This window comes from Botrytis porri, assembly GCF_014898465.1.
Source record: "Botrytis porri strain MUCL 3234 chromosome Unknown BPOR_002, whole genome shotgun sequence".
Taxonomy (NCBI): Eukaryota; Fungi; Ascomycota; class Leotiomycetes; order Helotiales; family Sclerotiniaceae; genus Botrytis; species Botrytis porri.
The window spans coordinates 2362358-2377177 of NW_024066076.1; the positions used below are offsets into that span (position 1 = coordinate 2362358).

The 14820-nt window shown below is 41.9% G+C and overlaps 2 protein-coding genes across 2 annotated transcripts; both read left to right on the forward strand.

Moving 5' to 3' along the window:
* Positions 1-4915: 4915 nt before the first annotated feature.
* EAF01_001707 (uncharacterized protein) lies at positions 4916-5104 on the forward strand (the record flags this gene model as incomplete). Its single annotated transcript, XM_038909957.1, has 1 exon — positions 4916-5104. The coding sequence occupies one exon, from the start codon at positions 4916-4918 to the stop codon at positions 5102-5104; it is 189 nt and encodes a 62-aa protein (XP_038774769.1).
* Positions 5105-7103: 1999 nt separating this feature from the next.
* On the forward strand, positions 7104-8563 carry EAF01_001708 (uncharacterized protein; the record flags this gene model as incomplete). Its single annotated transcript, XM_038909958.1, has 2 exons — positions 7104-7833; positions 7902-8563. The coding sequence occupies 2 exons, from the start codon at positions 7104-7106 to the stop codon at positions 8561-8563; spliced, it is 1392 nt and encodes a 463-aa protein (XP_038774770.1).
* Between the last annotated feature and the right edge of the window lie 6257 nt (positions 8564-14820).

Sequence of the window (14820 nt, forward strand, 5' to 3'; positions counted from 1 at the left end):
CAAGCTCCTAGATTACATTTTGTATCTTTAGGATAGATGGAATACTGCGGGTCATACGTTTCGGTAAGGTACGCTAACCCATATCTGGTATTGTTGGATGTTCTTTGGAGCCATTGCCAACATTTCTTCCTCTAGGAATATAGCATGGCTTATAACTTTAAGGACTTTTGAATTTCGACAAGGGATAACTCATGTGGACAAAGATTGGAGGAATTGCAACCTTGAAAAAATCAGCGCATCCAAACTCCCCTATTCTTCTCGCTTCGGCCCAAGGGGATGATCAGCTCTTCCAATCCTTACCAGAGGACAGGAAAATTTGATTTCAAGTCGTCAGTATTAAATTCTTTAGCTGATCAAAAGATGAAGGAAGGGAAAGAAGAAGGATTCACATTTACATTGATGTCATGATGTGTTAAGACCCGCATTATCTTCCAAGGAAAATCAAGAATCATTTGGTTTACTTTCTCTTCCTTTCAAAAAAAGAAAAAGGGCATTAAGGAGAAAATCTTTCCAATTGCGTAGACGAGAGGAGGAGTAGAAAGTGTATGATAAGGATTGAAGAACACTGGAAGAAACTCTGAAATTTTTTACAAACTGTACTTGAACATCTTGTGAAGATAAGTTGAGAAAGCTGTGTTGGAATTGAAGGGTTGATTGCGATGAGGATAATTTGAAAGAGGAGGAAGAGGAAAGGGCTTTATAGATATGGCAAGTGTATAGTGATAAGTCTAGAATAGAGAATGATTCAATATCATATCTCCATTGTTGAAGCGATCAAGAATTTTCATCAACCGCCTGGATCTTACATGTTCTAAGTCTCACCGAGATTTTAGTTTCCATTACAACTTAAAACCCCCGTTCCCAAGATATCTTTGAACTAGCCACTGCTGAACGATAACGGCTTCTTAGCTTGGGGTGGAGCGGCTAAATCTAGCCTTGCATGACCTTAGGGGTACAATAAATCCAAATTTAGCACCTTGTCCACCACGATGACCAAGACGCCGATGTCGGAGCATTGAAGCTCCTACTAAATTGGAACTATTCGTGCAAATCTGAGGTCTGTTAGCGCCTCATCAAAAGTTAAATGAGAAAAGCAGAACTATTCGTCGTAATTTTGTGCAAGGCACGAAAGGATAGCGTGGTCATGGCATGCATTGTTGTTGATCTCATTCATATCAATGCCCGCATGATGATATAGATTGAAATTTAGGCTTTTGATGAGCATTATCAGATTGGTATCATTTGAGTTGAGCCAAGACACAATAAAAAAATCAGTTGCCATATATACCTGGGTATTCGTGAAGAGTCTGAATTACTTGAACAATGACTTATTTAGTGCATCATCTAATCCATGAGCTATTTCTTGCAACAAATTCAAAAAGAGTGGTGTTCTTGATTAATCCAGAGTTTCTGCAAGACTGAACCGCATTTAGACAGCCAGAAGCTTGGAATTGTTGAATCTAGCTAAGAGATTGAAGTAATCTTAAGCGGTGACTTCGACTTGAATCTTGTACTCCTTTCGAATGTCGAAAGCTTATATCCAGTTTATCTGTCCTAGACAAAGGACGATTCGCCGAAATCAAACTTATATGTGGCTGCTAATTCTACATTAGTCCAGGTCCGCTAGATCTGGATTTGACTACAGTTTAACAGCCCAACTAAGATCATCATATCATCCATCTTAATTATCTACATTTTTTGATTAGAATGATTGTTTTCGGAAGTGGAGAATGTGTATGCATATGCCATAAAGGTAGAAATCACACCAAGCTAAAGTTGAGAGGCGTTGATCATATGGAGGAGCCATGACTACATAAACAATGTCAAACTAACACAAATGAGTAAGAAACCTGAGACGACATGCGTCCAAGGTTGCAATAAACATTTACTCGCCTAGAAAAGAGTCAATCGAATATATCACCTGATTGCTAGTCTGCCTTGATTACTGAAAATCTGTATATAAACCCTCCAATGGTCTGGGATCCTTGGCGTTGCGATGGTTAGGAAGGTGATTGAATGAGAAGTATATTATCAACAAAAATTAAAGGGGGCAGAAGGAGTAGACGAACATTGCCTCCTTTTGTGTTAGATTAGACATTATGCAAAAACTTCAGTATTTGATGAGTAGATCGCGCTTGTGACAAGACATGCTGACACAGCATACTGATACAAAAGACCTGGAAATGAGATTTGAGGGTATTTTGATGTTCTCTGGCCCTCGAAGATAGGAAAATTGCGGGGTCGATTATCTAGGCAGCCACTTCGTGGCCAGTTCAACCATATGATTCATCCTTCCAACAATTGAATAGTAGATTCACCACAAATACATCATAACCAATGGAACTTTGACTGGATATCATCATATTGTTTAGCTGTGTTGTGGGGATTCTTCTAGTCGCTTAATTTATTGCCATCTTATCTAGTTGAGACTACGAACTACATACTGATGGTAGATCTGGGTTCACATGAATCAAATTCCAACAACACTAAATGTAGGGTCAAGTATAGACCAAGCTCATGCGCCTTGAAGGGCTATCTCGTTAGACTGTCTCAGAATCGTAGCATTCATACCTGATGCTGGTTGGAACCAAGAGCTATTCTCATCGCACCAACATGTTTTCTTCGGAGCATCTCCTTTGCTAGTTATGAATAGATCAACATGATATGAAGGGTTTATCGCATATTTCGCGATAAGATCAAATATAATCAGCCACACACAACAGAGAGGACTCCTTCTCTGCGGCACAGCACTGGCTGCAGCTGTCATCGCAACCGAGATGTTGTCTTTGTCTTGGGGTCAAAATTTATGTCATCTGAATCACGCGAATCTTAATCATATGAACTGCAAATACGTAGATGCTGTTTGTATGCATTTTTGAATTGACCAATCTTGGAGAGACTTTTCTCCTACAGGTGCTATGCCATTTCGGCCGGTATATCTGGTGGAGTCTGATATTCGTACCTAATACCCGCCCGAGGAAAGAGCTTAACAACCCCCCCCCCAAAAGCAATGATGGTGGGTACAGGTACCTATCACAAGATGCAGATCCGAAAAAGGTAATTTACTTGATTCAATACAAAATCGACATGGATTCCACACTCGTGGCCACAGATTTCGAATAAAAAATAAAAAATGAGGATGATATATTGAGTTGACTATAGATGGAAAGTACACAAGAGCATGTTTCTTTTAGCGCCTTTGCCTTGCGGCCCGGAGGTCTTCATAGCGGTCGATATGTTCCCACGATTGATATAAGTCCCAGGAAGGACCACTTCTTTATCCCGTGCGGGTACGTGCTGAGAATAGTGCACTGTACAGATCTGGAGATGACGTGCATTTAGCAGTTCATGGGAATTATTAAAAGTTTGCACTCAAACGTCACACTTGGCGGTTATGATACATATTGGGTGGTTGGTGTTGGATTGTAGTGGGAGAGGGGTCCAAACACGTGCATATTTCGTAACGCTTAGGAAAGATGCCGGCGTGTCTGATAATAGGCAAATGGTGATGAGAGATGCGCAATGATTTGATACTTGCTTCTTAAGTATTGATTTTTGCTTCATTAAACATATTAAAATTTGCTCAATATAGAAGGTTGGTTTGACCTCGAAAAATAGCGACATTAAGCTAAAAAGGGAATTTCGGCTATGGATAAGTAGGAGTAACCAATAGAGGATGATGGGATTTGATTCCTCCACGATCCAACGGTCACACCGACCAGAAAGTTTGATTCGGTATTCCCGAATTAATGTACATGACTAAATGCCCTCCAATTGTAATTTATCTCATATCTGGTATGGATGCTGAGAGGTATCAGTAGAGATTAATAATGAGCTTGCTAGGCTTGAATTGTGTCACTGAAATGGTACACCATTAAATGAATATCATTCGATCAGTTACATCCGGCTGCTTCTTCATTGTCAACCGTTCTGTTATCGTCTCGTAGAGTCGTAGGTTTGTCATATCTCAATTTTGGTGGACCCGAGTGTCTAAGTTTGACGGGAGGGAATGAGGCTGGAATGCGGGAGTCCGGTTGGTGTCTTCGCTTCGTACATCGTCATTATTTGATTCTTCCAGGAAGAGAAGGAATAGCAGGACTATACGGCCGGTCCTGTGAGATACGGGGTAGACAGGAATGTCAGGACAGGACTTACGATAGCTGAGATAGCTGAGGATGGAAACTAAAGATCAACAATGCTGTACATCTCATGATCACGACAATCGCATCCATTTGAAAATCGCTTTCATTCCTGCGACCTAAGACGATGGCGAATTATCTCCGCTTTGTACTCTATCTCTATAGTCAGGGTACAGTATCAGGGTAACCTCGAGAATTGAAGAGAGCTGCAATAAGACGGCGAATTTTACCTACGCCTTATACACCATTTTCTTCTTCCACTCAGATATTTCTATTTCCTCCACATCTGACCACCATCTGACGTGCGTCTTCCTTTCATTCTCACCTCTTGCGAATCGGCTATATTGTCGGCGTGCATTCACTGGATGGTTGGATGATGGCTGCTTAGATTGGGGGGGTGGTTATGTATTGTAACCATACCTACAAAGGTGTGAGAGAGATTGCCTGTTTTCCTGCCTTGTCATCCATTTCCGTTACGTGGAGCCAGGATTAAAAAGACCTTAAGGTTGTACAGCGTTTCCTGTGGGGTTATGGGTTATTGAAGGGATTCAGATGGTGGTCAGAGTGCGATTACGGATACACAACGGCTTGCAACCAAAGACCACAGACCACATATTATTGTATGGAGTAATGAGTGCTTAATCTATTGAATTTTACCTAGTATGTTAAGCACATCAGATCCTAATCCCTCCTGCCTGAAATGAGCAGCTCGGGCGCTGGTGTATCAGGTAATATTACTTCTTGAAAATATGAGATATTGGTACCTCAAACTAATAATGAAGGAGATTTTGGTTTCGAGACAAATTTACTCATTTATTTGCTGCGTTCGGGAGTTCCAAAGTTCGGAGCGGACATTGACACTGGGTAGCGGTGAGTTTCAGGGGTTGACGAAGGTTAAATGGTGCCCAGCTAGTAGTTTGCCAGGACCATCTGTTCGATATTGCAAGGAGATGGCTAATTGGTAATTATCACTATCACTAGGCACAACCTTCAATTTTGTTTTCTCGGGCGAATAATGGCGGTGTTGGCGGTAAGAGAGGAGTTATTTTGAAGATGCAGCTGTAGCCTATGTAATCTTGTGCAATCGTGATTGGAGGCTTGATTATATGGGTTTGATTGGAAGTGATTCTGTGTAGCATTTGTAGCAACTGTCAGTCTAGGTACAACCTGCCATATGAAGGATGTCGGGTCCTGGAAGAAAGCTGACTGAGTAAATAGCTCAACCATTGGGTGAGATGGAGTCTCGGGGCGTTTGACTAAGGCGGATTTTCATCGGAAAGGTTTAATAAGTACGAAGCAGCGATGATTTCAACTTTCGATGAGTCTGTAGACAACCTTCATTGGTAGGCTATGATATACCATGCTCTGACTAGGTAATTCGGACATGTCCAGCCTCTATTTTGGCATCTCGCCCTCCTTCGCCCAGTCGCTACTGACGGCTTTATCCATTCTTGTGCATAATTGAAGTATTCCGTAAGTGAGCAAGATGTGCAGCTTGTGCAAAGAGGCTGTGGGGAAAATAATGAGTCTGTCACCAAAATCGATGCCAATTAGGTGAACCAATGAATTCGTGTGGATGAGATTCTGCCAACAAATATGTATTAATGTGGATCATTTGTCAAGTCAATAACGAGCAGGCCCCGTCTATCGAATATTAAGGATCAAATTTGGGGTCAATTCACTGTGGGTACGGTAGGTAGACTCGTACGTAGACTAACGTGTATTAGCTTCACAGTTCTGTTCTTTCTTATATAAATTAAAAATTCTGTTTACAAACATCACCACCAACTTCCAAGTTATACAAACCTGGGAATATCAACGCCCCAGCGTTTCTCTTTTACTCATGAGCAAATCAATCCAATACGATCTTAACCACAAACATCAGTCATTTCCGTAGCTGCAGCCTCACTATCGTCGTTTCCACTTTATGCCGCTCAGATCACTCATTGGGCGATGTTTTACTGGGCTGGGCTCGTATGCGTGGCAAGGGCGCAGTAATGTTGCATGAATTGACGATTTTTAACTGGAGATCGTCAGGGATTGCGGCCGATGCTAATATTGAATAATTGAAGTCTTCACCAGCATGACCATCAAAAAAGAACCCAGACAGAAAGAATAGGAAGGAAAAGGGAGCAAGGGAGGGAGTATCTAAGTTTTTGTTCCATGACCAAAGACTGAGGGTACCCCAACGGAAGTTCGAAGCCCTATCGAACAATTAGATATAATTATAATCCTGGGTACGTGGCACAATGATTAACTCTATATATTACATGAAGAAGAAATCCATGGGGTTGAGCAGAATGATTCTTTATTTTTGGACGATGATATACAGAATGACTACGGTACTGGTGTGGTTACTAGAAGGGGTCGCCTATTATTATTGTAGGTCAAAAACAAAATAGTGGCAGAATTATAACGTCCTAGAAAGTGTACATCGAGGTGTACATGCATTCAAACTAGTCATAAAAATAAATAATCCTCGAAAGATCACCCACGAGGCGATTTTGAGGCAAGAGAAAGTGTCTCAGATCCTCTTTTTTAGTGTTAGAAGTTAGAACAGCCTTGCTTTTAGTTCTCTCGGGCTCGAACCTCAATCTATCGTTACTCGATCAAGTTTAGAGCATTTAAATTATTTTTAATTATCGAGATAGCAAAAAGTAAGCTAGTATTTTGAATATATACATACAGCCGGTTCCTCCTCATTGAATTCATCAAAGATACTCATAATTGATTTCACTTCATCTCTTCAATATACTTGTCGTCGCTCAGCTCCTTCCTTTCCCAAGACGACATGCGTAATTACATATAAACTTAGCCATAACGCAAAGAAACCATTTGGAACCGGAAGTTGCGCCCCGGATCCCTTTTCCTTTACAACTGTTCATCTGTCCCAATTTTTGGTCCATTGGAGTAGGAGCCCGTTGATATCCAGGTCGTTTCCTTTTTCCTTCTTCACTTTCTGCCATGTTGGATTATAATAGGGAGTTACCACCATGTTTCCCACCAACCAAAGTTGCTTTTCAAGGCAACCCTCATCACCAATATCCACCATCTCAGGTCAACCCTTATCAAACACCATTCTCATCTCACCATACATATCCAACCCCACCTCCATCACCACTATCATTTGCGATGCCCCAGGATCATAGGATAGGTACAATACTTGGAGAAACTCTGTTATTGTCACGAGTGTTAGGCTCAGGAGCCTACGGAACTGTATATTATGCTCAGGATTTGTCCACTGGAAAAGAGTATGCCGTAAAGGCGCTCAACAAAAGAAACGCCTACGGGCAGCCCTTGGACGCAAGACAACGACTTTATCAATCAAGAGAAATAGCCCTGCACTGGAGTGCTTCCGCGCATCCTAACATAGTTTCGATGTATAAGATTCTCGATGACCCGGACTGCACCTATGTTATCCTGGACTACTACCAAGAAGGAGATCTTTTTTCAAATATCACCGAGGGTGGTAGATATGTAGGTCATGATGCTCTAATCCGGAGCATCTTCCTCCAAATCTTGGATGCCACGGAACATTGCCACCGCCTTGGAATATACCACAGGGATCTCAAGCCTGAGAACATTCTGGTCGCCAATTCCGGTCATACTGTTTGCCTAGCAGACTTTGGATTGGCCACTCAGGAACCAACATCTCGCGATCACGCATGTGGATCTACATTCTACATGTCTCCAGGTAGGCCCTATTCATTCTACTTCCCAATCCCCCAACACCCTTCACACACTAACTGGTTCCACTGTCAGAGTGTCTAGAGCAATCATATAAGCCATACAGATGTGCCCCAAACGATGTCTGGTCTCTCGGAGTGATCTTAGTCAACCTCACCTTTGGAAGAAATCCTTGGAGACAAGCCTCATGGGATGATGCCACATACAATGCTTTTCTCAAGAACCCAGACTTTTTGAAAACTATTTTAAATCCATCGGACGAACTTAATCTCATTTTACAAATGATTTTTCAACGGGATCCGGAGCTCCGTATCTCAGTTCCAGAGTTAAGATTAAGAATACAACAATTGCCAGGTTTCTACGCTTCTTCTCCCCAAGGATCCTGTCGTACACCAACACCAATCGTCGGCAATTTAACCAATGACTCTGGGTACTCCACCTCATCTCCGTGTGTCGCAAGTCCGTTTCGATCCTCATCTTCGTCTCGCGACTCTGCTATTTACACCGACGATATATGTACCAGCACTCTCAACGGAATCACTGATTCGACTCGGTCATTACGCAGTACCGACAATTCTTTTCTAGTTTCTAACAGCCGTGATCACGAAAATCACGATGTTTTTGCCCATGGGCATGCTTATTTTGATGGACTACCAACACCTTCAGGTTCTCAAGGGTCTTCTCAATCACCTCTGACTTATTCAAAAATCGGAGCACCTTTCCCACGGAAGTTTTGAAAGGACCGGCCGTGCAATGCCCAGTGTTCATTGGGAATTTTCTTTCTTAAAAAAGTCTCATTTATTTTTTATTTTGACCTTAATTTTGGAATTCATTGTATAGTTTTTTTTTTCGACCTGGCTGCTCAAAGAGGTCAGGACCCGGTTTGCGCATGATTAAAACGAAGAAACGTCGGAATTTTGACCTAGGGTCTTTGGTGCAGGAATCAACCAGGCGTTTAGGGCAGGCAACACAAACACGGCGGCGGCAGCATGCAGATCTACTGGGAGTTGTAGCGTTTTTTTATCATGAAACATTTTTTGGAGTTACCGGATTTTCTTTTAACCTATATGGTACTTTCGCTTTATACCCTTTGGGCGGAACATTCCAATGCATAGGACGGTAGAAGGATGGAATTTTCATGATTGTCTGGCTAGACAAGCTTCCATGGCAATAAAATACGTTAAAGACCACTTGTAAATAAGCGGTCGGGTTTAGGAATAAGACGGTGTTGGGAATGAAGAATAGGTATAATCTACATGTACATCGAATCAACATCTAATGCATCGGACGGAGTCATCGCTATACCAATAGTTAGAATAGTACAGCAATCTTTGCCAAACAGATTCTTTGCTGCTTGCATATGTGATTCTAACATCTTGCATCTGTGCTCGCTCGAAACAAAAACGGACATTCGATATACTCGGCGTTTCGATCAGAAGTGGAAAATGCAACACTCTCAAATGCTTGTCTTGAAAGCCAGATTTACCCGTCCCGCCTTCCAATTCACGAACCGCAATGGAAATGACTATCGCATACGAAAGAGACGGGAGGAAATGCATGAGCCTAGATTAAGTGTCTGGGCATGGATATGCGGTGACTGGGATCACGATAGTGTGTGGTGATTCATCCCAAGACACCGTTCGCCTTGATTTTTTCGAGGTGCACGCTTCTGCGCCCGGGAGGGTCAGATGATGCTTTGGTGGCTGACCAATGATATACGAGTATTGCGTTTGTGGCGAAGACTATCACGTAAGTTTCACTTGGCCACTCACTGGCGTTTGCTGATCTGGCGATTATCCCCGAAATGCACGTGCTGTCAGTGCCCCCTTTCTCTGTGAAGCGAAGCCGCTAAATTCCCCGCATTCATCTGTGCTCTGCTACGAGTACGTAATTCTAGTTATATAGAAAGATGAATTATTAAGTTAAGTAGTGCTTAGATGTTCTTGTAGCACATCTGACGCTTGCTAACACCGCTAATTTGATCGTCTTGTATACTCATCATCAGACCGGACTTTTTGATGCATCGAGATCTATGATCCCGGGAGTATGGAAGGAAAACTAAAACAGGTACATGAGGATGGAAATAGGACGATACATTTAGAGTTAGGGATTAAGGAGCAAGTTGAGATGATTATTAACTAAAGATTCGCAGCGTAGACGATGACGCGAGACTGGTGTCAGTGCACTGACTAACTAACTAATCATCAGTTGCTGTAGTCGAGCTACGACTAGGTAACCAGATATATTTCATATGTTAAGCCTGCCAATGAATGCTACCTATTTATCAGACTCGAAAATCGAACACAGTCTCTCATGCCCTGAGGAGCAAGATCTAATAATAAACATGTTTGATTGCCAAGCCTCTTTAAGCAGCTAGTGGACCAGCTCACGTGACTCGAGCCAATTTTGTTGCACATCTGAAATCGGATACCGTGAATGTCACGAATGTCTCTCGGCTTTACCAGAGACATAAATATAAAAAGGTAATAAATGCCGTCTGTCAGTGTGACACCAATCTGAGTCTGAATTCTTCCGTCGATCATGCTTCTAACAGTATTGAGCAATGATATTCTCGTGGTGACGAAAATTGATAAGCGAGGAGTGATAACGATATGATTGGATCGTGTGACCGAGCCAGCTCTGGAAGTTTTGAATTTGGAGGGAATTTACTAGTTCCTTGGGGTTCATGCCCGTCATATCTGCGACGCCCACACATCCGGCAGTGATATAATCTTAGTCCGCAACTCGTCAATAATAAAATTGATTGATGGTAATATATAAAACTTTCTATATTTGGTTTCATTGATGAGTTTAACTTTTCAGGCAATAAATAGTCTGAAAGGTCTAGAATATACCGGAACATTCCAAGTTCCAACCAACTACGGTGCTGAGGCTCTAAAGGAAATCGGAATTTTTGCCTCACTATCATGTAGATCTGCGCTTTCGGATATGCCATAGCCTATTTGGTATTCCATCGGACTGAGAGTTGATATTTACTAATTGAGACGCCTTTGGCTGGTCGATAAGTCTGCGATGTTGTCAAATAGCCTTGAATTCAAATAGGCCTTCGAGAAAGTACTTTGAATGCTATGACCGTAGTCTAGCGAGCGTAACCATCATGTCGCGTGTGGAAGAACCAAGTATAGGGTTAGAGTTAGGAGACACACAGACTGACAGAGTAGCTTTGAGGGTTTATCATCTCAGAATCTTGAAAGATGTTTCTTCTCCCATCTCGATGCAAGTTAATTAGTATGGCTATGGTATACATAACCGGAAAGTATCGTTTCAACGAAGAAATCATTGTTCCCATGGTCACAAGGTGACCCAAAGGATGGACGTTGAGATAGACTTACCCAAGACAAAACTTGACCGAGCACATTTCTTGGCTGATGTCATAAAGTCACGAAAACCTGGATTTCTTTTGAACTTTCTCATTATACTTTTGAGCAATCTTCTAGCTATAAAGCTTAATGATTGGCTATTGAAGACAATACGGGCGACAATACGAGCCAATCTTGAAGTGAATTCAGATGATTCAATATGAGACATTTAAAGACGTGCAACATATCTATATACTCCGAATTTCGCAACCTGCAATTGGTCAAATCTCTAATCTCCGTCAACAAGCAATTCCCAGAGTTGCCTGTTGTGGAGCTGGTTGTTGATATAGGGAGTCCGGAATTCTAAATTGACGTGTTGAGCAACTACGGCAAGATGCGAAGCTGTGTACTAATATAATTCATAGATCCGAGCGAACGAGCTCGACACCAAACTAGCGAGGGAACAGTTCGATCTTTTGGATCATATAAGTATTCACACCCCAAAACTTAGACAAACTGAACAAAATGTTCATGTTTTAGGGGATGTGGTGCAGCTGGAAACTCGAACAGACCTCTTTTTTCATTCTTTTTCTCAGAAACATGTGTATTATATGCACCATTATTCTATTCCCAAGTCCAGAAGATAGTACAGTCTAATCTGCATTTTTAATACAGCAATATTATTTCAGTTCGCTTAGTTATATTCTTGAATTTCAGATTGCTCTGATATAGTAGTATACTATCCTAATAATATGTTTATCGAAGCCATTTTACTCCCATACTCATAAGTGAGAACGCTATATTGACTGTACTCCATATAATGAGCGTGGTGTACCGTGAATTTCCTTGAGTTCGACAGTGCGCCTATTATATCGCTTAAGATCGAACGCTGTTGGATTTTGTATATGACCTAGAATATACACCATTAATTACCATTCAAATTTTCCATTATCTTGAAATCCTCTTTCTTCAGTGTAGTACAATTATCACACTGTTTGTAGACCTATACTCGGTGTAGCATCATCATGGCAGACATATACGCATTATTGCTGAGTATAAGTACGTACCCCACACAATTGCAGCCTCTTTCTCTGCGCTTCTCTGCAGACCTAGTCTGAGAAGTCGACTTCATCATTATCGATCCGCCCATTCCAGGTTTGGTCACCGTTCGTAACATCATGAAGCGCAGTGCACATCATCTAGATCCTTCCAACTTCCCAGGCCGCTCTCTCTGTTTATATTTGGAGTGGATCCAGCCCTGCGGAGGAACGGATAGATATCTCATATACTGCCAACCAGTAGCAAAAACTATGTTCATTACTGGCCGGAGTAAAACGGGACAGAAGTCCAAAATTTCTATACAGTCTGGGCGGTCTCGGATTCAGTATTCACACTTCTCGAGTCCGCTTGGCGCATTTTGTTTGAGAGGTGTAGATACACCTAGATCTCACGCTCTCAGTGTATCTTAACCCCTACACAACCGAGACTGAATCATGCAATGCTAGATAAACCGAAACCCTAATAGTGCAAAGACGATCGCACAAACCTCTGCTCACACACCGGAGCCTTGTTCGAGAACTCAAAGTTTTAACAATGATGTAGCATATAGGTCAAAGCAGTCCATTTCTCCGGAGCAATCACAGATCGGACGGGGGTCGGCGCTGCCACTGGAAATAGCCTGTATTTGAATCTTCGATTCAATCATGCTTGCTCTCAGGTCAGTTCATATGGAAATATTTGAGATGTGCAACAAAAGCAGATAATGAAGTTGCTAATAGCTTGATTGGCTCTCAGTCTCTCCAACTAACCTCAATAGTGACCCCAAGGTGGAGAGGCTGATCAGTCGGGCTGTTTCTCACTTTAAGCATATCTTTCCGACGGCCCCTAGATTAACGACAAGGGCCTTTTGAAAAAGTCAGACATGCATGATCTTGTCCAATAGAGAAAGTGTTAGGAGGTACCAGCACTTTAGCATGTTGCATGCAGGATATGCATCTTATTTACGTCCTTGTTCTTGAAGGTCCCAGTGAAAGCATTGGGGATATGACCGTCTGTTTCCGTGGCCATTACACTATCCAAGAAACGGGTCATAAACAATGCAAGCCTAAATCCATCTCTACAAATCAAAAAACACCATGTGTTCAGGATTCAAAACTTTACCAGAAAAGGCAAGAAATAGCTTAAACAGTAAAAAGCCGAGATTAAGAATCTTAGAATACACAGAGTATATAAAAACACTTCATAAAGACACCACTCCACGAAATCAATATTATCAGTTCCATTAAATCATTTGGGCCTGCATCCCAAACCTCCCACAAAAGAAAATTCTTTCATCTCAAACTCGCCAGCAGACTGGGCTTGAAAAGACAGCTATCTCTTGAAGAACCCGCAAGAGAGCATACTTCATGCCTAGAAGCGAGTATAATCTAGCAATTTTACCCAGTTTGAAATAATGACAAATTAATATACCTCTGGTTATCTTCATAAGTGCCAAAAACTTCTTTGTGACCACCGTTTTGGAGACGCCGAACATGATAACTATGACCATCTTCATCATCAAATATTCATTTATCTTGTAGATCGGAGAAAGTAAACTCCCAAGCCCAGCAGTTCTGACATCAAGATTGAACTGATTCTTCTGCTAAAATTGCTAAATTTTTGACCCTTCCAAGGATGCCTTCATTTGAATTTCGATGGCAATCAGAATTATATTATCAAGATGATAAATTCTAAATATTAATTATAAGCTAAGGAATTATTGTATCCAGGCATTTCTTCGAAATATTTGAGAATCGATTTGTTACGGAATTTTGCAAGCAGGGTAGTTTTTGGCATGTCCATCTTAGGTTCTGATGTCGCCAATTCTGCGATTCGAAATAGGAATTATCTTCACCGCAATTTCGCAAGTACACGTGCATAAACACAGTATCTTAGTCTGCTACGAAGCAGGTAAAGGATATAAGATCCGCACCATTCTGTTCCTTTGATACCCGAGCACATTTGTGGACTTCCAACTTGAGCTGTGCCGGCTTGCCAAAACTAACAATCTAGATTCAATAGAGACGCACGCATTAGGCTGAAAACTGGCGTGGTTGTGGAATAACGTGAGATGCCGCAAGCTGGACTTGCATCTTACATCTTAGGTACATTGACTCTCAGCTGACTATTTGGCAATGCTTGTCGAAGCGTACAGCATCCCACAGTATCGGACACCGGGACTCCCGTGGAAAGTTACCATCGAATGGTTGGAATTGTAAGTACAGTGAGTACCATGGTTGACTGGTATAGATGCAAGCATATCATGCAGCCATGAAAGAAAGATGAAGTGTTCTTGCAGAAAAGATGGAGGTGCGGTGTGTGGTGTGTGGTGTATCGTGTATGTGTAGTGGATGGATGATGGTCAGGGGTGCTGGGATTTTTCGAGTGAAAACTGCTCACGGTCCTCTCTGCGACCAAAACGCGACAAAACACAAAACACGAAACACGAAACGTTGATATCAATAATTAAACAAACGCTGGCTAGCCATCAATTAATTGATGGCTGTCGGTTCTGCATTTCTGTCCGTATTCGATCATCCGTGGATCGTGAGGGTAGCAAGAAGACGTGAGGATTGTGGGGAAGATGCAAACGGAAGTATTCTCGAGGATTCCTGGCCATACAATACACGTACAAC